General features: G+C 50.8%; 1 protein-coding gene across 4 annotated transcripts in view; it reads left to right on the top strand.

The window, feature by feature from the left end:
• MYO7B (myosin VIIB) overlaps positions 1–23,527 on the top strand; it is a 91,288-nt gene that overhangs the window by 33,575 nt on the left and 34,186 nt on the right. For all 4 annotated transcript variants that reach the window (XM_053596816.1, XM_053596814.1, XM_053596815.1 and 1 more), the window contains exons 4-16: positions 350–502; positions 1,851–2,035; positions 4,820–4,941; positions 8,411–8,553; positions 10,151–10,264; positions 11,635–11,788; positions 13,933–14,009; positions 14,995–15,114; positions 15,416–15,558; positions 18,012–18,222; positions 18,666–18,801; positions 21,692–21,855; positions 22,128–22,265. In XM_053596816.1, coding sequence (XP_053452791.1) covers positions 350–502; positions 1,851–2,035; positions 4,820–4,941; positions 8,411–8,553; positions 10,151–10,264; positions 11,635–11,788; positions 13,933–14,009; positions 14,995–15,114; positions 15,416–15,558; positions 18,012–18,222; positions 18,666–18,801; positions 21,692–21,855; positions 22,128–22,265 — 1,860 coding nt within the window. The remainder of the gene's footprint in view (positions 1–349; positions 503–1,850; positions 2,036–4,819; positions 4,942–8,410; positions 8,554–10,150; positions 10,265–11,634; positions 11,789–13,932; positions 14,010–14,994; positions 15,115–15,415; positions 15,559–18,011; positions 18,223–18,665; positions 18,802–21,691; positions 21,856–22,127; positions 22,266–23,527) is intronic.

Here is a 23,527-nt window from a genome sequence, read left to right as displayed (position 1 = left end):
TAAATGCTTTTCCTTGCACAGTCTTATTACAACGACCTTTGAGGGTTGTAGCACCTTGTCTCCAATACAACTTTCAGCTTCAAGATCTCCCCCAGTCTGAAAGCCAGCCTTAGCCACAGCTGCACCCTGACCCCAGTCCCTGGAAATTGCTGGCTATAGCCGTAGATGGACCCGATCCTGTCACAGGTGTCCATTGACCCTTGCCACAGACCACCCTTGGCCAAAGACCAGCTGATGTATGACCCTGAGGGCTGGCTGCCTTGCTGCTGAGAGCCTAGAGGGGAGAGTGTTGGGCTGGCCCAGGCAGATGGAGGCTGCCTCTCAGGGGAGTCTGTGCTCATAATTCTAGGACCACTGGATCCACACAGAGGACCTTGGTGCCCTCAGCCACATGCACCCCAATTCAGCTCAGGGCATGGATGACATGATCCGCCTGGGGGACCTGAATGAAGCAGGCATGGTACACAACCTCCTGATCCGATACCGGCAGCACAAGATCTATGTGAGTGAGTCGCTGTGTCCACAGGGGAACCCCTATGGTGCTGGCCTCCTGGGCAGTGATGGTTTGCAGCCAGACACTGCTGCCCATCCCTTCCCTGTGGGTGAGGCGCCTTCTTCTGTTCCCCAACCCAAAAGAAGCAGGGTGATCACACCCCGGAGGGTAGGAAGCCAGCAAGTAGGGTAACAGCACAGTGCCTGGCACACAGTTGGTGCACAATACGAGCTGCCTCTTCCCTCCATCTGTGGCAGAGTGGATGTGGCTAGGGCATGTTGCAGAGACAGTGTCACCAGACCAAGAGTGAGTCCTGAGGCACAGGATCCCAGGGTCTTGGTCAGACGAAGGCCATGTAGGAAGATGTGGGCCCCCACTCCAAACCCTGGCAGTGGGCAGAGGTTCGCCCAGCCTGGTTCCAGTGTGGGTTTTCCTAAGAGAGGTGGTATTCCCAAATTGACACCGGCTCCTCTCACACTCCATGCCACGCCCAAGTGGGTTCCACCTAGGGAAGTCACCGCCTGCCTGGGCCTCTCTGTGGTCTGGAGGGGTGGCTACTTTGGCTCTAACCAGCCCTTCTGCACTGCTCAGAAGAGGTGGGGAGTGATCTGAGGACACTGAAGAGAAGGGAGGTCTGGAGTGGGAAAGTAGAGGCCCCTGGCGGTGGGGGGGAGAGCGCACCCAAACACCACTCTGGCTGAATGTGGGGCAGAGCTGCTGAGTCTGACAGCAGCAGTAAGCTACACTGAATGGCAGCCTGCCCTTTCCAAAGTGTTTGTGCCCACGTTCTTTACCTGGTCATCATAGCCTTAAAGCAAGAGGGGTTAGCCTCTCCTTTCCTAAAATGAAAACCAAGACATGGATAATCGGGTGGCATGTTGTGGAGGCTTTCTCTGTCTCACCCCCAGAGGAGCAGCTGATCCTGGGCTTGGGCCCCAGGAGTAGGGCTTTTATCCAGGGGACTGGAGCACACAGGACATGTGGAGCGGGATCAGTGAGAGCTACAGTGCTCAGCCAGCCTTCATGGGGGCCCCTGCAGGAGGTAAACAATTTATTCATACATTCAGCCTGTTTTTATACAGCCTCTTCTAAGTACCAAGCAGGGTGCTCAACATTTAACATCTAATCTTCCTGGGAATGTGCCCCCCAAGAGCCCACATTCCTGGTGGACACCTGTGTTCCCAGAAGAAGGATCTGAGCAACCAAGTGTCTTGTTCTCCTGGCCCAGAATCAAGTCCCTCTTCCATACCAAAGTCAGCAGATCCTGGTAGCCCTCAAGTATTGCATCCAAGGCCAAGGGCAGGCAGGGCTGCTCTGCCTGGGGTTGAGGACACTGACCACTTTCTCCCTTCCACAGACATACACAGGCTCCATCCTGGTGGCCGTGAACCCATTCCAGATGCTGCCTCTCTACACCACGGAGCAGGTGCGGCTCTACTACAACCGCCACATGGGCGAGCTCCCTCCCCATGTCTTCGCCATCGCCAACAGCTGCTACTTCAACATGCAGAGAAGCAAGCGGGACCAGAGCTGCATCATCAGGTGCGGCATCCCCCAAAGGAGGGGCCTCCCTCTCCCTAACCACTCTCAAGCAGCACGCTTGCAAGGACAGCATGTCTGGCCCCATTTAAGGGCAAACCCCCTTCTCTAAAGCTCCAATATTGCCAGGGCCTGGAGTGCCCCAGCCTGAGTCAAGCAGGAAGAATGGGCTGGGCTCCATTAGGAATGGGCACCAGGTTGGGCACTTGGGTGGCAAGGGTCAAACAGGTGAGGTCTCATTCAAAAACAAATCTCAAGGCTGGACTCAGGGAAGGATAAGCAGCAGTGGCTCCAGGGGCCAGCTGTCAGGTCAACGAGGGACAAGAGGGATGTTTTTAGTGGCTCCAGGGACCAGCTGTCAGGTCAATGAGGGACAAGAGGGATGGTTTTTCTCTGGTCCAAGTCCTGTCTCTGCTTTAGAGACAGCCCAGCCTGGCCTCTCTCTTCCTGGGACCACAGCATTCCTGGTGTTGAGAGAGTGGGTGTGAGAGGGAAGGGAAGGCAGACTGCAAATTGGGTCCAGGACACTTGCTTGGTGCTCTGACAGAGTCATTCATTCATTCATTTGAGGTTGTAGGGTGCCCTAACTGTGTGCCCCCTACTGTCCTAAAATGGGAAGATAGCAAATGAGAGGAACCCCAATCCCTGCCTGACAAAGCTTACATTCTAGAATGGGAAGCAGACAGGGAATACATAATTCCATTTTGGTGAGGGTACTAAGAACGTCAAAGGAAAACAGGAGAAGAGCAAAGAGGGAGGGCGGCCTCTGCTCAGGGAGGGCAGACCAGGCTCAGCCTTTCTAAGGAGAGACATTGAACAGACAGCAAGGAGCCCTTGCTGGTGGAATTCCGTGTGCTCAGCCACCCTCTGAAGTCACTGTTGGGGAAACCTATAAGAGGCTGAGATTGGTTTCCAGAGGCATACAGCTCTAAAATGGGGACTTCAAACCCAGACCTCTGGAGAAGACAGAGAAGTGCCCTGGGAGAGAGCCAAGATTCCCAATTTGTCCCCAGGATGGGGTATTCACACCCACCTCTCTGCAGGTGCACGAAGGGCCACTTCCACCTGGAGGGCAGCAGGCTGGCTAGGAGCTGCCGGGAGAGGATGATCTCCCCCATCTTTGGCTTTTTGCTGTGAACTGAATTTCACTGAGTCAAACTGGGTTCTCAGCCAGGGCTGTGAGCAAGTTCCTCTAAGCCCCTGTCTCTATGCTGGTGGGTTATTTGAAGAGCTTGTGTTTGTAAAAGTGCCTGGCACTCAAGGGGCATCAGCAGAGGTCTGTTGATCTGACTCCACTTTGCTGGCATAGTTGTCAGGGTGTGAGCTAGTGCTGGGGTTTTGAGAAAGATTTCTCTGGATGAAGACTAGGATAGAAAGGAAGGTTTACTTTACTTTCCCAAGTGGAAAAGGGCCAGCACCAATCAGCTACTCAGGCTTCTTATTTAGGGGAAGAAGAAGGTCTTGGGGTGTAGCCAAAGTTAACAGGGTACTGTGAGGGGGTGTCAGCATCACTTGTTTCTAGCTGCAGGCTGATAGCTGACAGCTGATAGCAGAGCCGTGGAGGAGACAGGCTTATCAAGGGAGATTGTGATCTTGTCATTAATTCTGCTCCTGGGGAAAGACTCCCCAGCTGTCGGGTTCTTGTTCCCTCAGGAACTCCTTGAGGGTGTAAAACCAGATTCTAAAAGGCAGTTTTTAGTCAGGTCTAGTGATTGTAAAAGATTTTACATTTCCTTTTTGTCTGCTGCCTCCTTTTAGATAATATGAAAACAGAACTCTAAGGGATGCCTGTTAGCCCAAGAGCTGATTGATTTAGCCCTTATTGAGAAACTATGTGTCAATACTTTTTTTGTTATCTCACTAACAAGCAAGGCTTTACTTTCAATAGTGATTATTCTTAGTAAAGCATCACAAGAATGGAGAAGCATGAATCCTATGTACTCAATTTTGATATGAGGACAATTAATGACAATTAAGGTTATGCGTGGCGGGGGCAGGAAAAGCAGAGAGAGGGAAGGAGGGAGTGGGGTGGGGCCTTGGTGTGTGCCACACCTTCTGGGGGCAAGACATGATTGCAAGAGGGACTTTACCTAACAAATGCAATCAGTGTAACCTGGCTTATTGTACCCTCAATGAATCCCCAACAATGAAAAAAAAATAGTGATTGTGGACATTTTGATCATAACTTTTTGAAAAGGTGTTACTTTCAGATGGAGTAATATCTGTCCAGGATTTGCTTCAAAATAGTGCAGAAGGGGAAACAAAATTAGCCAAGAGTTGAAGCTGAGTAATGGGACAGGGGGACAGTGGGAGGTTGTTATGCAAACTTTAAAGTGTAGGGATCCTCCCCTGGGAGCTGGCAAAACACGCTGAATCTGATTCAACAGAGCTTGATGGGATCTGGGCATCTGCATTCTGAGTCTGCTGCCCACCTGTGGGCTGTACTTTCATTAGCCATACGTTTTGTCATCTCATTCATTCATCTGTATTTCCTGGGCACTGCGCTGGTAACCCTAGACTGAGCCAGCTCTGAGTATACCTAGGAGCTTGCAGCCTCTTATACCTCTTCTCTTGCAGAAGAGAAGACAAACACACCAATAACTTATAGGCAGTTGGAGCCACGCGGGGGACTTCAGGGCGAATGTAGTGGGATTTCTGCATGGGGAAAGGGTATCCCAGTCAGACTGGCTCAGAAAGCAGGCCCAGGGTAGGTTTGCAGGAGAGTTGAGGGGTGCTGGAAAAAATAGTTGTTCTGTGGACTCCTGTCCCTGCTCTCCCTCTTTGCAGTGGTGAGTCTGGGGCTGGCAAGACAGAGACCACCAAGCTCATCCTGCAGTTCCTGGCCATGGTCAGCGGTCAGCACTCGTGGATTGAGCAGCAGGTCCTGGAGGCAAACCCTATTCTGGAGGGTAAGTGGCACCCCGGGGACCTGCCTGCCAACTGGGGCCTTCCTGCCAGGACAGGCCATGGGCTTTCAGTGACTCCTCCAGGTCCTCTGGACACAAAAGACAAGGGTAAGGGTGCTCCCAGGAAGCACAAAGAGGAAAGGCTGACAATTTGTAAGCAAATTTGAGAAATGCTGCTTGAGTTTGTGCAGGTCCTTGGGGAGCAGTTGCTGGGCCCTAGTTAGGGCTACAGGAGGTTCATCAAGGGTGACCCCTGCAGAGCGTAAGGTGGAGGAAAACAGGAATGGGCAGGGCAGGCCTCAGACTGGGATGCTGTTGGAACATTTGGGAAAGGAGAGAGAAGAGGAAGCCGATGTGGGGAGGAGAGAGTCGTCCTGCTGTCCCGTGCTGTGGGGTCTACCCAGGTCTTGGCCAACCTGCCCCAGAGAAGCCCTTTGCTGTCCCCCAAAGTCCCCTGCTGGGGTTGGCCCAGAGTCTGTGACCTCAGTCCCAAACCTGTCAGCCACTGGACAGCACTGGCTCTCTCATTTCTTGATGATCAACCTGAGCCCAAGCCCCAGCAACCATTTTTTGTCTCCCCACCACACACACAAACACACACACAGGTTTTGTCTTTTTTTTGCCCTGAAGTTTTATCTGTTTCAGAATGTCACGTAAATGACATCATATGGTTGGTAGTCTTTTACATCTGGCAGTTCTCATTAGTCTAACAGATTTCCACGTTGTTGCCTGTGTCAACAATTCTGTGCTTTTAATGAGTAGAAGCCCATTGTACTGAGCTACTGCGCTTGTCAGCTCACCAACTGACGCACGTCTGGATTGTTTATAGTTTTTGGCAATTATGAATGAAGCCTCTATAAACGGTCACATACAGGCTTTTTTTTTTGTAAACACGTTTTTCTCTTGAATAAATATTAAATTGTTGGCTCAAATGACAAAGCAGCAGTGCTTTTCCCAAGAGGCTGTAACATTTTGCTTTCCCCACAGCAGAGTACGAGAGTTTCAGTTGTTCTGTATCCTCATTGGCACTTGGAGCAGCCAAGGAGATAGATCTTGTGCTATTCTGACGCATCTGTTGCTTCCCTAGTGACTAATGTGCCCTTTCACATCCACATTTCCCTCTGGGGAAATGTCTATTCAAATCCTTTGCCTGTTTTTGTTTTGTTTTGTTTTGTTTTAAGAGGCAGAGTCTCACTTTGTCACCCTAGGTAGAGTGCTGTGGCATCAAAGCTCACAGCAACCTACAGCTCTTGGACATAAGCAATTCTCTTGCCTCAGCCTCCTGAGTAGCTGGAACTACAGGTACCTGCCACAGTGCCCAGATATTTGTTTGTTGCAGTTTGGCCGGAGCCGGGTTCAAACCCACCACCCTCTGTATATGGGACCGGTGCCCTACTCACTGAGCTACAGGCGCCGCCCCACTTTGCCTGTTTTTTAAATGGGCTTATTTCCTTATTAATGAGCTTTAAGAGTTCTTTATATATTCTGGATACAAGAACTTTGTAAGATACTTGGTCTGTAAATATTATGTCCCAGTTGGAGGCCTGTTTTTTGTTGTTTTGGGTTTTTCGATCTCTTAAACGGTGTCTTTTTCAGGACAAAAGATTTAAATTTTGATGAAGTTCAATTTGTCATTTTTTCCTTTTAGGGATCACGCTCTTTGTGTTATAACTGAGAAATCTTTGCCTAACCTGAAAATTTTCTCCCATGTTTCTTTTAGATATTTTGTAGTTTTAATTCTTACATTTAGGTTTATGATCTAATTTTTTTAATAAGGTGCAAAGTATGGTAGACTTTCTCCTCTCTCTCCCCCTCCCTGTTTTATATGTGGATATATCCAATTTTTCCAGCCCTATTTGTCAAAAATACTATTTTTTGCTCCATTGACATCCCTTTGTGTTTTGTTCTAAAATCAATGAACCATACATGTGTGGGACTATGCCTGGATTCTCTATTCTGTTCTGTTTCTGTCTGTCCTTTCACCAATACTACACTGTCTCGATTTCTGTGGCTCAATAGGCAGGTTTGCAGTCAGATAGTTCTTCTTTTCAAAGTTGGCTATTCTGTGCCCTTTGCCCTTTCATATACAGTATGTGTGTCTTAAAATCAGCTTGTCTGCATTACTGCAGAATAATCACTCACATCAAATGCTTTCTTAAAAAGGTAGTTGACCATTCATTCTCATCATGGCCACATGGGGTTCAATAAGCTGAATGACTGTGGCGCCTTGGGCTCCCTCAGGAGAGGGACCGAGTACAGGGCTTCCTAAGCCTGTTTCTCTGGGAACTCTTTCCTTCATCTCCTGGGACTAATACCGGATGGTGATATTTTCGAACTGCATCCCAATCATTAATGGGCCATAAAATCAGTCTTCTAGAACAAATGAAATACCATAGAATAAAAAATACTCTGACTCAAAATAAAAATGAAATGAAAAAGAAAGTAAATTCATGTTCAAAAGCAAGTGGTGAGAAAAAAGAAAAGAAAAATAAAATGAAAACGCCCCACCCACCACTCTTTGTAAGAACTGGTACTCTCTTATTTTAATTATGTGGGGGTGTGTGTATATTTATACCAGGACATGTTGTGAAATATCTTTCTTGCTGTGGGTAATGTCAGAAAAGTTTGCAGAAACAGCTTTATGAAAAACACTTCTGGTGTTTTGTTTTGTTTTGACAGAGTCTCACTCTGTCGCCCTGGCCAGGGTGCAGTGGTATCATCATAGCTCACAGCAACCTCAACCTCCTGGGCTCAAGCGATCCTCTTGCCTCAGCTTCCCAAGTAGCTAGGACTGTAGGTGCCCACCACCATACCTGGCTAATTTTCTATTCTTAGTAGAGATGGGGTCTCGCTCTTGCTCAGGCTGGTCTTGAACTCCTGAACTCAAGGGATCCTTCTGGCTTTGCTTCCCAGAGTGTTAGGATTACAGGTGTGAACCATGGCACCTGGCCTCAAAAAGCACTTTTGGATCATGCTACAACACAATGCTTCCTGATCTGACCACCTCAAGTGTGCCCTGGCCTGGGCCCAGTCTTGCTGCTTTCTCTCTACCCTGCAGCCTGATCCATCCTTCAAAGCCTCTGGAAATCTCCTTCCATGCTCTCTCAAACACGTTCTTGTTTCCCCCATCACTGGCAAAACTAATTGCCAACTTCTGAGTCTGGCTATTCAAGGCTCTGTGACACCTGGCCCCACCTACTAACTAGCCTTGTCTACCTTCCACTGCATTCCTCATGTCCCCTACACTCTGGCCAACTTTCCCCCTCTGCAAGCACGCTTCATGCTTTTTAAATTCTAAGCCTGCATTTTGCCTTCCTCTTAGCACACCCTTGGCTGCCAATCACGGTCTAGTGCAACTGTACCCATCCTTCTGGGCTTGGCCACCTCCTCTGGGAAGTCTTCCCAGATGACCCACTCAAAGTAAATTTTCTCCTTTCTGCTCCCATGATGGGCATTGCCCACTCGCCCTCAGCCTTCGGAAATGCCAAGACAATCCGCAACGACAACTCAAGCCGCTTTGGGAAGTACATTGACATTTACTTCAACCCCAGCGGGGTGATCGAGGGCGCACGCATTGAGCAGTTTCTCCTGGAGAAGTCCCGGGTCTGCCGGCAGGTGAGGCCTCCGGTCGCCCAGGACAGGGAGTCAGGAGCTTGGGGGAAGCTTCCAAGAGGGGTCCCTTCCACCACTCTCGCCCTTCCCCATGGCCCTCTTTGGACAATAGTGGTCCCTCTCTAGTATTCCATGTAAAATGTGATAGGATTTTCTCAGTTTTGAATTTTGTCTGTATAATTGTCTTATTCTTTGGTGCCTACTCTTCAACTCTACTAGAATTAATGCTGAGTCTGGGATAGTTCCAGGCTGTATCTTCAGCTTGGGAGAGCTGGATAATAGTGTCCAAAAGGCCCATGGACAGGGAATGTGGTGGCATGTGGCATGTGGCCTGTGGGCAGAAGGGGCCCATGCTCAGTTTAATGCTCTGCTGTTGCCATCTTGAAATTCTCACTAACTTTTTAGCGAGGGGCTCCGCAGCTTCGTTTTGCAATGGGCCGATCATGTAGCTAATCCTAAATGTCAGAGATGCTGGTATGTGGCACCTACAACAGCAGAATTAATTCACCCTGTGTTTGAGGATGCTCCCGTGTGATGGTCTGACACCTAACACACGCCTGTGTGCAAGCTCACCGACGCAGGGAAGGTCCAGGGGAAACATCTCCAACAGAGGGGCTGGGGCTGCGTGTGAGGGTGGAGAGCCGAGGAGGAGGCTCCGCCTGGTGCCAGGCTCGTCCCCTGTACTGTCTCATTTGATCTTCACAACCGTAACAAGCGGATAGATCTCCTTCTCCCCATTGTACAGATAAGGAAACTGTGTCCAGATAAGTTGGGTCACTTGTCCAGGTTGTGGTGCTAGGACACAGCAGTTGCTTTCCACCCAAAGTGTGCCCTTTCCAAGGCTTGTACTTCTTCACACTCTGCTTGGTGAAGTCACAGAACTTGCCACCCAAAGGGATACCCCAGAATGGGCAGGAAATTTCTGAAGCAGATGAGAGACAGATTTGGAAACTGTGGTGTATCGATGCCGAGTACAGTTACAGAGGAGGAGGCGGCCTGTCCACATTGGTGTGGAAGCCAAGAGACACGCTTAGATGAAAAAAAGGAAGCCGAAGAACAACAAATATGGTTTTGTGGGAACCAAAGAACTATTTATAGATATACTGTAAGTAGATGTATTCAAAATGTCTAGACAGAAACATAGACCCTTGAATGATTCTGGGGAAGAAGGGGAAGGACTTTGAGGATAGGCAGGTAGGGTGGAAAGAAACTCTCTTTACTTCCGATTGTTTGGATTTTTACAAGGAGAATGCATTTGTAAATAGTGTTAAAAAATATGGAAGGCCTAGGTAACCTTGTGCTGTCACTAAGTGACCATGAAGAGTGTGGGGCTGTGATCAGAGGGCCTGGACCCCACGCGGTCACTGCCCAGCCTGGTCACTGGGACATGCAGGGGGCGAGGGGGCACCTAGCGGTGATGAGTTGCAGTTGTCAGCTGTTCTTGGAAGCCCGGGGTGAGGTCCGAGGCCAGCAACAAGGCCAGGGATCCCATGGGCTGATTCCAGAGTCACAGCTGATCAGGAAAGCATGGCAGTGCAGGAAGCAGCCCCGAGCCCCCAGGGGGCCGCTCACGAGTCTGTGTGCACTGCCCCCCTCCCAGGCCCCCGAGGAGCGGAACTACCACATCTTCTACTGCATGCTCCTGGGGATGCGAGCCCAGGACAAGGAGCTGCTGTGCCTGGGAATGCCCTCCGAGTACCACTACCTGACCATGGTGAGCCCCTCACGGCCATGGAGGCAGAGGGAGAAGGGCCACTGCAGCACAGCCCTGGCTACAGCTGACAGCTGCAGAAAAGCCCGGGAGGCTGGGACTTCCCTTCCCTCCCTGCCAGCCCTCTCTGTTGGGACTCTCGCGCCATCACATGCCTCCTTTCCCCAGCTGTCACATGCACCCCCTTCCCCTTCCCACAAGCCTCAATTTCCTTTGGATCTCACCAGACGACAGGCTCCCAGTCCTCAGTGGGTCCTGGGGTGTCATCTACCCCCTGCTCCTCCTCTGGATTTCACTCCAGTCACTGTCGCTGTAGGTGCCCCCTAGGTCTTCCTCTGTCCCAGCCGTGCCCACAGCCTTGGACAGCCACTGCTCATGTTTGATGACCAGGAAGAAATGTGGTCGCCTCAGGGATATCTCTCCCACATGACCCTCTCTCTGGGTCCCTCACCCCAAGGTCTTCACCAGCCCTGCCTGGTCCATGGCAGTCGTGTCCTCATAGATCGCCCTGAACTAGTCTTGACCTCTAATTGATCACCCACCCAACAGCAAAAGGCAATTCCCACAATGTGAATCACATCTCTGGTGACAATGCTGTGATGACTCCTGTGGCCTGTGGGGTATCCAAGCTCCTAAGTGTGGTTTCCAGGATCCAACCCTCGTCCACCCTCTCCTTTCTCAACGCTGACCTCAGCCTCCCCACTGACCCCACCCTGCCTCCGGCCTCCCTGCCTTGCCCCTCCCACTCCCACCCCTGCTGTCTGCCTAGTCCACCCTCTACCATGTGCTGCTTTGCAGATTGGATGGGGCCAACTCAACCCTCCACTCCCAAGGAAGCCTTTCCACACTTCTCCATAGGGCTGGCCCTGGCCACTTTGGTCTAGGCACCTGTAACAGCCATGAAAAGGTCATTTGCTCCCTCCAGCCCCTGTTGGATGTGATGCTTAGCATCCAGGGCAGGACCAGGCCTCACCATTTCTGAATTCCAATTAGAAGCACAGGGCCTGGACATGATAGCCTTGGAAAGTGCTCATTAAAAGAATGAACCCATGGTATTCCCCAGAGACAGACAAGGCAGGCCTAAGTATGGACAGATGACAAATAGAGGTTCAAAGAAGCAGAATCACTTGGCCCAGGCCCCACAGAGGCCAAATGCCAGTGTTGGCTACAAACCCCAGGCGTGCTGTGGCTGTGCCATCATGATTCTACCTCTGGGTCTGCATGTGGCCCTGCAGGGTCCATCCAGCACCTGTGATGTGTGACCTCTCACAGGCCTCCAGCTGAGTACCTAAGGCTTCTCAGCCTTGCTGGTCCCAGTAGAGAGGAAGGAGGATGTGGGAGGCCCCTGTGAGCTGAGGTGCCCTGTCCTTTAGGGAAACTGCACCTCCTACGAGGGGCTCAATGATGCCAAGGACTATGCCCACGTCTGCTCGGCCATGAAGATCCTCCAGTTCTCCAACTCTGAGAACTGGGATGTCAGCAAGCTGCTGGCTGCCATTCTCCACCTGGGGAACGTGGAATTTATAGGTAATTCTGGCTTTGCTCAAACTGCACCCCTGGGGGAGGAAGAAGGACTGGGGTGAGAGCAGGAGGACATCTCTGTGAGCTCTTACAAGAGGGCTCACAGATTATGCGGTCCAACCTGGTCCTGGAAAAACATGTCTGAAAAATATAGCCGTGATTTGGAGGCCTCATGAAGTTAAAGCCCTCCAAAAGCGGAGACTCTGACCGATCATCCCCCACTTTTTGCTGGGATCCCAAAGGGCTATCTTCTCAGGATGAGGGTGAACCAGAGAAAACAAATCCATGCATGAACTTTGGGCTGTCTGGGGACTAGGGTGCACTGACCTGTTGGTATCCCCATGCACCTGACAGAAGTTTCTGACAATCCCAGAAACCTAGATAACAAATGATTCCTTCAAATAATCTTTCAGACATAACATCCAGCAGGCAGTCAGAAATAAATAGGAACAAAGGAAACAAGACATCACGAACAGTAACCAGCAGAAATAATAAACTATAGAAAACAGATCCACAGAGATTTCAGATATTGGAATCACTGGGCACAGACTGCAGAGGAGCTCTGTTCAGGAAAAGAAGCCAAGCTTGAAGATATAGACAGGGAATCTATAACATAAAGAGTGACATTACAGATTTTAAAAGGAACCACATAGAAATTCTAAAAGAAAAGAAATAACCGACTTTAAGGACTTGATGGCCGGGTGAACAGCTGGTTTTACACATGTGAAGGAAGAATGGGTGGGCTGGGCGGGGAAATCAGAAAAAACTGCAGCAAAGGATGGAGGGAGGAAAAGGTGGACATTGTAAAAGAGAAGGTAAGAGACCTAGCAGGTGCAGTGAGAAGACGGAGCCTCCTTTTAATAGGAATCCTCAAGGAACAGAGAAGGAGAACGGGGCAGAGGCAACATAGCAAGGGATTATGGCTGGTTCTAGAACGAATGAGAACCCATTCACAGAGCTCAGTGACCTGTTCCGGAGCACTGGCTCAGGCCACCATTGCACAGCAGATGAGAACGTCCCCTCCCAGCGAGTTGTAGCAAGGGTGACCTGTGTCTGCCCACCAAGTGGGGTCCTCCGGCCGGAAGAAGGCATATGCTGACCAGAAGTGGCCTGGGGCCTGGAAGAGCTTTGGAAGCATGGTGCAGAGGAATGAAGTGGGCAGAGAGCATCAGTGAGATCCCACTAACAGCTTTTAAAACAGGCAAAACTACAAGCTGTTTAGGGACTTCATGTACATAACAGGAAGATGAAGAGAAAGCAAGAGAGTGATTTCCATGAAAGGAGGGACAGCTGTTACCTCGGTGGTGGATTGAAATAGTCTTAGCAAGAAGGGGCTGCGGGGAGGCCTGGGTGTTGGAGGGTCTATATTTGGCTTCAGTGGTGGTTACTTGGTAATGACTTAATCCATTACAACATACCTTGTGTTTTATATACTTTTTTATCTCTCTATTTTGCAATTTTTTTTTTTTGAGACAGAGCCTCAAGCTGTCAACCTGGGTAGAGTGCTGTGGCATCACAGCTCACAGCAACCTCTAGCTCCTGGGTTCAAGCGATTCTTCTGCCTCTGCCTCCCAAGTAGCTGGGACCACAGGCACCCGCCAAAACGCCCGGCTATTTTTTGGTTGCAGCCATCATTGTTGTTTGTCGGGCCCCAGCTGGATTCCAACCCGCCAGCTCAGGTGTATGTGACTGGAGCCTTAGCCGCTAAGCCACAGGCACCGAGCCTATTTTGCAATTTTTTTAAGTTTAAAAAAGAAATCAAAAACGCCTCCCTCCAAACCTGGCAGTCTGTCTTAAGGTAGACCTTGTTAGCTAAACGAAGCCTGGCTTAGCACCGGTGCTCCATTAATGTTTGCTTCGTGGGATTGATTGATTGAATGAATGCCCAGGTTTCCACAGATGGCTGGTGGATCATCTTCTCCTGGTGCCAGTGCCTCCTGGGTGCCCCAATTCAGACTTCTCTCCCCAGATAGGCCCTTAGATCTAGGCCCCTGGTCTCTTCTAGGAGAGAGGGTGTCATCTGCCAGATTCATTTGCAGCTAAGGCCTGGGGAAGGAAGCAGCCCACACCTGGGCAGCTGTGGCTAATATGTGGCCGCCACAGGCCCAGGCCTCACAGGGGGCTCTGCCTCATTGTTCTTCCCGCCCTAGCTGCGGTCTTCGAGAATCTGGATTCCTCAGATGTGGGAGAGACGCCTGCTTTTCCCACTGTGATGAAGTTACTGGAGGTAGGGCTGAGGTGTTTGCCAAGCTCCACTTTTGTGAGGGGCCCCGGGAGCCCAGGCTTACAGACCCCTGATACCTGATTCTCATAACTTATCCAGACTCCATCCCTCTCCCAGGCTCTAAGCTCAATCCCTGCATAGACGCTGCAGTGCCTGAGGGCAGACAGCAGGGCAAACTGCTCAGTAACAGACAGCAGAATGACCACTTTGGCTTTCCCTTTCCCTGTGTCCCCTCCTGCTGGGCAGTGCCCCTAGCTTGCCATCTTTTCCCTCCACCCTGGACAACCCTGCCTGTGCCTTCATGCCCTGGGCCCCTCCAGGAGCTGTGCTGTTCTGGGACAGTGGCCCATGCTGAGGAGCCTGTGGCCCACGTGGTTGGCCCTCCCCATCATTACCTGCACCACTGATCCTCGCCATGGAGGAAGGGTGGCAGGGGCTTGTTGGGGACCTCTGTGCTAGGGATGTGGCCACATCCTCCACACCATGTCCCATTGACAGGTTCTGGTGAAAAATTAATAGAGTAAGAAGAAAAAAAAAAAAAGCAATCAGATTGTGCTGTTAACATTCTATGTAGAACCTTTGGGTTTGTCCGGCTCCATCCTTCCCATGTGGTGAGGCTGCCCAGGCCCACCAGACTCTCCTTGATGCTTTAGGCCTTCAGCTTCCAGGAGGAAGTGATTTGGGTTGGGCCATCAGAGCCAACCCTGACCCTGGCATTCTAAGACACAAGCCCTTTTCCTATCCCCCAGGAGACTAGCACACTGGGCCCCCAAGCTGGTGCATCCTTCCCAGACCCTCCGTGTCTCAGGGCTCCCAGGCCCCTGGCTCTGGCCTAGATCCAGCCTGGCCCTAGTCTCAGGCACTGCCCACCTACAGTGGGCACAGGGTCTCTGGTGATGAGAGGGAGCAAGGCATGGCAGAAGCAAATCAGAGTCCTGGGCCAGGCCCTGTCCCACACGTGTGATGCAGCCCCCACCTGCCTCCCCAGGTGCAGCACCAGGCACTCCGGGACTGTCTGATCAAACACACCATCCTCATCCGCGGGGAATATGTCACCAGGCCCCTGAACATCACCCAGGCCATAGACCGGAGGGATGCCTTCGCCAAGGTACAGAGCTGCCAGAGTAGAGCCTGTATATCTTCACCTGCTGACCATGGCCCTGCTCCTCATGCTGCTCATGGACAACAAGAGCACTGGGCAGGTCCCAACTCTGCTGGTCACTTGCCTGGTGATCTGGGGCTTCCTAGCCTCTCAGGCCTCAGTTTCTTGCCTCTAGATCCGGGATAATGACATCCCTAGCAGGTCGGGGACATCTGTTTTACTCGCACACAGCCTTTCTGGGTAAACGCAGAGAAAGGCAGCCTCCTCCTGTGCCTCAAAGCCCTGGGCCTCACCCGTGTCTCCCCAGGGCATCTATGGGCACCTGTTCCTATGGATCGTCAAGAAGATCAACACTGTGATCTTCACGCCTCCTGCCCAGAACCCCAAACATGTGCGCAGGGCCATCGGCCTCCTGGACATATTTGGCTTTGAAAATTTCCAGAACAACAGGTATGAAGATCTAAGGCCCACCTGCTCCCTTCTAACTGAGCAAGCTAGGGCACCCAGGCCAGGGCAGGTCTTTCTACACCCAGCAATCCATGCCTATGTACAGCATCTTCTTTAGAGAAGGCCACAGAGCTAAAAGCCATCCCCAAGAGAGACTCCTTATCATCCCAGACTGAACTGGTGAAAGTGAAAATCAGTAATGATGATTTGGCTGCAGCTGTGGGTAGGAGTGGGGGAGCTGGGGAATTTGTGGACCATTCTGACATTTGAGTTGGTGAGTAAGCTGAAACAGGATTTCTCTCAGCCAGTGTCCAGCACTCCAGGCTGGATGCTGAAGAGCTGTAACCTGGAGGCAGGTCAGAAAAAATTACTACCAGATGTGACTATAGTGGAGGCTGGGGGTGGGTAGACAAGGGTGGGAAGGCACCACACCAGGTCAGGGGTTGCTCCAGGTCATCGTGTATCAGGGGGTGTCAAGTGAAGACTGTCTGACAAGCAGGCAACTGACATTCTGGATGCAATCCAGCTTATCTGAGCCCAGTTCATTTAAAGCACCTGGTGGGGTAGAGGGTGGGCCGCTGGCCTCAAAAAGCAGAGGCCTCTGGGTGCCCAAAGGTTGGCCTACCTTGGCATCCTGGGACCCAAAGCCCTGTCTACCAGTGAAGTGTGGCGTGGGAATGATTTAGGATGGTCAAGACACCACCATTCCAAGCATAAGCACACTGAATCTCAGCCTCTGCAGGCAGGTGGCAGGGCTGGCAGAGCTCAAGTGGGATTCAGGGCATTGGTATCTGGCCCTGGGAGAGACAGGTGAGCCACCATGCACATATGCACACTTTGGAGGTTGGTTCTAAAAAATGAGGCTGTGTATGCAGGAATCTCTCCCTGAAGGAAGGCCACCAGCTGGGTTTGAGCCAGGGCTGCAGCCTGGGGGCCTGGGAAGGAGGTGCTGCTTGCACCGGGTCCCTCCCTGGTCACATTTTCTGCATGTGCTCATTGAGCAGCTCCAGGCAGTGTGCTGGGTGTGGGGTACACTGCAGGCCTGTCTGGATCCTGAAAACAATGGGAAGCAGGGAAGATTTGGAGCAAAGAGTGTGATTAGATTTTCACATCAGGACGTGCCCTCTAGTGGCCACATGCAGAATAACTGGCGGGGGAGGCTGGAGGAGGGCAGAGCCTTTAGGAGGCCACCACTGTGCCCAAGTCAAGTGGCAGCAGTGGGAGGGAAAGAAGTAAACAGGTCAGTTCCATGCTGGAGATAGCATGGGCCAGACTTCGGACTGACAGGACTTGGGGAGGAGGCATAGAGAGGTGTCGAGCACAACAACTCGGTCTCTAACTTAAGCCAGGGGAGGTGAGTGGAGGGGCCAGGTCCCTAGGTAGAGAGCCCAGCAGGTAGAGCAGATTTGAGGGCTTGGAGGTGGAAGGGTAGGGAGCATGTCTGGTCTGTGCAGAGGGGCCAGACTGTCAATCCTGGGGTCTCTGGAATCTCATGTTGACACGAGGGCTACCTTGTCCACAGGTCTGGGGCTGCTCATGTACACTCAGCCCTGTAAGGATGGTCTCAGTGTCAGGATAGGCAGGCCTGTCAGAGGAGCTTTCAGGGTATCTGTCTGGGGAAAATCCCAGGATAATATAGAAAAACTGCCCCCCAAACTGAGATGGAGCTGAGAGACCAAAAATGACTCAGACAGTCTGGTGTGATTGGTTAGATGAGCTTATTAGAGGTCACCTACAAGGGCACTTGCTCCTGGGTGGCGCAGGAACTTCTCCCATCTGCCCACCTGTGGTGTTGCCTTAAATCCCTTCCCAGTGAGTGACACAGAGCTCTTACTTTGTATCATTGCTTATTCACAGCGGAACAAGTCCCACAGGGGCATTACCATTATCATGTGCCCTCATATAACTTTGTTAATGTTAATGGCATGACAACCCTCCACCGGGTGCTAAGGGGCACTACAAGACTGCCATGGAGAGGCCAGGGCCAGACTGAGCCAGCCGCTTCAAGGCAAGAGTGCCGGGCACTTTCCTACGCTCAGTAGTTATCTTGGGGCTTGCTTGACTTTGTAACAATTCCACTGAGCACTACTTCTTCGGAGCCCTCTGGGCTGGCACAGTATTTGTTTTGTGGTGGGGAACTTGCATTTTTCCCTCAGCATCATAAGAAGCCAAAGGCAAGGACTTGATGACTGGCTGAGCCTTCTCTTTTCTGTTAGTCTGCTTGCCTTGGGGGTGGGGGGGAGATGATGGTGAAGGAGGTGACCGGGAGCAGAGGGAGGGTGCGCGGAGAGGCGTGTCTGTGAGTATACAGAAGCTGCGCATGCGCAGGACGGGCTCCTGTGGGCAGATGTGTCCTTGGCTCTGTGCAGATGGCTGGTGATGTCATAGCTCCAGCCTGCTGCAGTGGGTGCCGGGCTGAGCCCTCTGCACCCCGGGTGGTGGCATTGCTTCCGCAGCTTTGAGCAGCTCTGCATCAACTTTGCCAATGAGCACCTGCAGCAGTTCTTTGTGCAGCACGTGTTCGCCATGGAGCAGGAGGAGTACCGCTCGGAAGGCATCTCCTGGGACTACATCCACTACACTGACAACCGGCCCACGCTGGACCTGCTGGCCCTCAAGCCTGTGAGCATCATCTCCCTTCTGGACGAAGAAAGCCGCTTCCCACAGGTGCGTGTCTGGGCCACCCACCTTCACACGCAGTCCGCTGCTCATGGGTTTCCTCCTTGAAGGTGGAAAACTCCAGTTGGGTGGAACACTTGTTTCTGGAGTTGCCAAAACCTCTACCAAGAATAAGAAGGACAGCCTCAAGCCTCAACCTCACCAGACCCTCCTCTTCTTCGAGGCTGCCTCAGGCCCACCCCCTCTGACAGTTACACAGATGGTGGAGCAGGACAGCTGGTGGCCTCTGCTACCAGCCCAGCTTTTGCTCACTGCAGGTCACCTACCCCTAGGTGTTAGTCTCCTCCTCTGCCTGTGGACAGCCCTCAGTCATTCTGAGCCCAGGTTGCTTTGTCACCATGAGGGAGCCCTTGAGCCTGTGGGTGGGCCACTTGACCTCCCTGTGGCTGGACTCTGGGACCTCAGTCCATAGGGCATCTGGGTTCTTCCAGGGGACAGATATCACCATGCTGCAAAAACTGAACAGCGTCCACGCAAACAACAAGGCTTTCCTGCAGTCCAAAAATATCCACGACACCAGATTCGGGATTGCTCACTTCGCGGGAGAGGTATACTACCAGGCAGAAGGTGAGGGCGGCTCCTCTCACACACCTTCCAAATAAAGATCAGGCTCCAGGGGGACTGGAAAGGAAGTGGAGAAGGTGAGGTTATCTTGCAGATCTAGCAATGGGACAGAGGCATTTTACTGGAGAAAGGAAGTGGGATGGGCCAGGGATATTTTGTTTTGTTTTGTTGGTAACAGCTCTACTGAGATATAATTCGTATTATTCACCCATTTTAAGTGTAGGACTCATTGGTTCTTGGCATATTCACAGAGTACACTCGTGATTGCCACCATATTAGAACATTTCCCTCATTCTCCTCCCCCCCAATTGCCCCATTAGCCATCACTCCCCTTTTCATCCCAATGCTGGGCAACAACTGGTCTCTGTTTCTCTGTGTCCGCCTATTCTAGACATTTCATATAAATGCAACTACACAACAAGTGTTCTTCTGTGACTGGTTTCTTTCACAGCATAATTTTTTCAAGGTTCCTCTACGTCACACGTGTCAGTACTTTTTGTTGCAGATTAATACTCCATTGTATGGCTATTCACTGATGGACACTTGGGCTGTTTCCACTTTTGGGCTAATATGTGTCATGGTGCTGTGAGCATCCACATATAAGTTTTTATGTGGACATATGTTTTAATTTCTCCTGGGTATGTGTGTGTTTGACTTAGTTTTCGATGTGTTGAGGGAGGCTCAGTAATGATTTTGGTCTTGCGATGGTCAACCTACTGGTGTGCTTAGAACACTCACTTTTCTTAGAACCCTCACTTAGAACAGTCACTTTTTCCATTCATTTTTACACAAAGTTAACACAAAGTTACCTGCCTTCTTTCTTTATAGTTTCAGTTTTTCCTGTTTTAAGATTAATTTTGCCTCTTTCAGGACTTTACATAAATGGAATCTTATGTAATATACTCCAAAGGAACCTCACTTTCTTTATTATAGCTTCAGTTTTGCTTCTTTTAGGATTATTTTTTCCTCTTTTAGGATTTTATGTAAATGAAATCTTATATAATATACTTTTTTGTTTCTGACTTCTTTCCAATCTCTTAATCTGTAGTTATGTGCCCTATATTTTCCTGTGATGTCTCCCTTTTCAATTTATTTCTTGATCAGCCAGCCCCAAAGTTTACATACTGAGTTAGAATTTTCAAGTTTTTCTTTATATTATTAAACTATACTTTATTATTAAAAAAAAAAAATCAGGAAAGCCGGATGCCGGAGGGCCACTCCCTGTGGCTCCTGTGGAGACACGAGCAGGTGCCAGTCTCCAAACTGGAGACGTGGATCCACACAGATTCTTGCCTAGCAGGGCTGCTCTGCTTACGTAGAGGAGGTGAGGTGTCAGGAGGTCAGGGGGAGAAATGGAGCAGCTCCTTCTGTTCCTGCCAGATCCTGGCTTTGGGCTCTTCAGAAAGGGCAAGGCCAGAACCAATGGGACCTGCAGGGTTCTAGGACACAAAGATGAGCACCCATCCCCCACCTTCCATGAGCAATTCAAGGCTATGTTTTATGTTTTGAACTGACATGAATCTTATACATATGCTTTGATTAAGGCATATGATAGATCTTTTATTAAAGCATGTGATATGATAAATCTTTCTACATTTTCTGAGTGCAAATGCTAGAGATACCTCTTAAAGCCAAGCCTCCATTTTTTTTTTTTTTTTTAATCTTGGGTGACCTGCTATGCTGATGACCTTGGCTGCATTTACTCTGCCTGCTAGAGCGAGCCTAGGAGTGCCTCTACCCTCCCCTTCTCCCCAAAACACTCAAGGAGCTCCCCACCCAGGGTAGAGGAGGCTCTGCCTAATCTCAGAGGTTTAAGGTGTCATTGAGCATCTGCCCCTCCCAGCACCTTGTGCAGCCATCCCTGGGCACCTGTAGGCAGAGATGGGGAACGGGTTCCCTTCCCCTTTCCCACCCTGATGCAGCCTCCCAAGACCCATAGCAGGCTGTGCAGGTGTGTCCAGAGTGTGCCTCGAAAAGGTGGGGTAGCTTAAAGGGAGCAGGGTAAGAGAGGAAAGTGATGCCCTGGGGGGTCAGCCCTTGGAGTCTAAGGAGTGCAGCCCCTGGCCTCATCTAAGCAGCTCATCTTCAGCATCTGCTCGCGAGATTCTGCCCCTGCTCTAGGGCTAGGCCATGCTTACCCATGGCTGGAAGGGAGAAGTGAGGTATTCTCTCCCAGGGGCCATACCTACCTTAGTATGACAAATATCATAGGCCAGGTGGGTTAAACTACAGAAATCCCTATTTCACAGTTCTGAAGACTGGGAGTCCGAGATCAAGGTGTGGGCAGGGTTGGTCCCTTCTGAGGTGTCTGGTTTTGGTGTGTAGATGGCCACTTTCTTGCTGTGTCTTCACATGGCCTTCCCTCTGTGTATGTGTCCTAATCTCTTCTCACTATGACACCAGTTACACTGGATTAATGACCTTCTTTCTACCTCAATTGCCTCTTTAAAGGCCCTATCTCAAAATACAGTCATGTTCTGATGTATGGAGAGTTAGGATTTCAACATATGAATTTTGAGGGGGGGGGACACAATTCAGCTTATAACACTGCCCCTTCCCCATTTCTGGAGTCTCAGTCTTCAAGTCACAGGGGTCTGATCCCTAGCAGGACCTCATAAGGCCCCAGAGGCAGAAAGAAGGTGGTGGCTTAGATGGGCTTGGAGTGGGGATGGGGATTGTGGTTGAAAATGTAGACAGTAGCAGCAACCTGGTGCTGGGTGGAGATAAGTGGCCATGCCAGGGTGGAGGGGTAGGAAGTGTGGCTTCAACGTGGTCATCATGGAGTAGGGGCTCCTCTGGACGTCCTATGTCCCCACCCCACTGCTCTCTTCTTCCCAGTGGGTGGTGGTGATGGCTGAGTTGGGCTAATGGGTGGACCCTTCTGTCCCCACAGGATTCCTGGAGAAGAATCGAGATGTGCTGAGCACAGATATCCTCACCCTGGTTTGTTCCTCCAAAAACAAGTTCCTGCGGGAGATATTCAATCTGGAGCTGGCAGAGACCAAGCTGGGCCGTGGAACCATCCGCCAGGCAAAGGCAGGGAGCCAGCTCTTTAAGGTGGGCTCCCAGGCACCCTCCACTCCTGGTCTCTCACTCCTGAGGGCCACAGGTCCAGGCAGATGTGCACAGAGGAGACAGTTTTACTCACCTCTGGGTCCCCAGCATGCAGCCGGGTACCTATACACAGTAGGCACCTGGGAAACCTGTGATGGATAGATAGATAGATGCCCTGCAGGGACCTTGATAGAAGCCCTCCCTATTCCCTGGGTCAGCCATGTCCCTGGTGGCAGCTCCCCAGCCTCAGTTACACCTTGTGCTTCTGCCCGCAGTCTACAGACTCGGCCAAGCGGCCTTCCACCTTAGCTGGCCAGTTTAAGCAGTCCCTGGACAAGCTGATAAAAATCCTGACTGACTGCCAGCCCTACTTCATCCGTTGCATCAAGCCCAACGAATACAAGAAGCCACTGGTAATGGGGAAGGCTGGGGGCAGGGGCGGGGAGGGGCGTTTCATCTGTTAGCTGCCCCCACCGTATACATGAGGAGGCTGGGGTAAGGCAGCCCGTCTGGGTCAGTCCTCTTAGTCCTGCCAGCAGCTTCTGCAAGTGCTGGCCAGGCTCTTTGCTTACCTGAACCTCAGTTTTCTCTTCCATAAAGTCAGACTTGCTTCTCCCTGCAGGGGTGCAGGGAGAATTGGCGTGAGGTCTGCAGCATATCTCCTGTGTATAAACCACGCTCCATAAGTGGCAGCAACCACTCCTAGAACTTTAGGGGCTGACCCCACTCCTGGTCACCTGCTCGCCAAGCCTCTTGTGTAGTGAAGGGGGTGGAAGCCTGCTGGCCACCCACCCAGAGGTCCCTGCTCCATGAGCTAGGGACTCCTCAAAATGTGAGATGTCATCTGAAAGGATATTAAACAGCTCAAAATGACCTTATAAGGGAATAGATATTACATTAAATGAAATGCCTTTTTGAGAAGAACAAAACTCTATGAAATTTGATTTGCCCATGACATCTAGGCTGTATCTCCCTTCTTGCCACAATAGGAAGATGTGAGACTTCTCTTGTTCAACTACTGGGAAAAGTCACTGTGATCCCAGAAACCCCTGTCCCCCCTCTTTGGGAGCTGCAGCACGGGAGGCCTAAGGCTGATGCGCACTTGCTGGGTAGGAGGGGTGCCTCCAGCTAGGATGTAGTTCCCTGGTGGCAGCTGCCCTGTGGCATGCTGTAGGGGAAACGGGGCTGAGGGGCCAGGCAGGCTCATCCCCTCTTCCCAAGAGTGACATGAACCTCAGGTGCCCAACTTTCTTTCTTTGTCTTTTTTTAGAATGGTTGGATTAAGGTTTATTTATAGTTTATTGAATGCTGTCAGTAAGACAAACAGAGAGTATTACACACTTAGAAAAGATAAATCTACTACTTAAAACTATTTTTAAATAGTTTTTATGGCAAGACATTTATAACTTACTTTTGGTTGTTTTGAAATGTACCCTTGCATTGTGCACATTAGGCAAGACCCCACCAAATACCCTCTCTCCTCCCTCTACTTGCCCTCCCCCCTCTCCTCCCCTCTCCCTCCTCTTCCCCCCTTTTTGCTGGACTATATTGGTGTTTTATCATTTGTATGAATGTGTAAGTGATTATATATTGGTTTCCTAACAGTATTGAGTACATTGGATACTTTTTTTTCCATTCTTTTTTGAGACAGTCTTACTTTATCGCCCTTGGTAGA

Source organism: Nycticebus coucang, chromosome 7 (genome assembly GCF_027406575.1).
Source record: "Nycticebus coucang isolate mNycCou1 chromosome 7, mNycCou1.pri, whole genome shotgun sequence".
In the NCBI taxonomy this organism is placed as follows: domain Eukaryota; kingdom Metazoa; phylum Chordata; class Mammalia; order Primates; family Lorisidae; genus Nycticebus; species Nycticebus coucang.
Note: the sequence above shows the minus strand (reverse complement) of the source record. Positions and strands in the feature narration are given on the sequence as shown.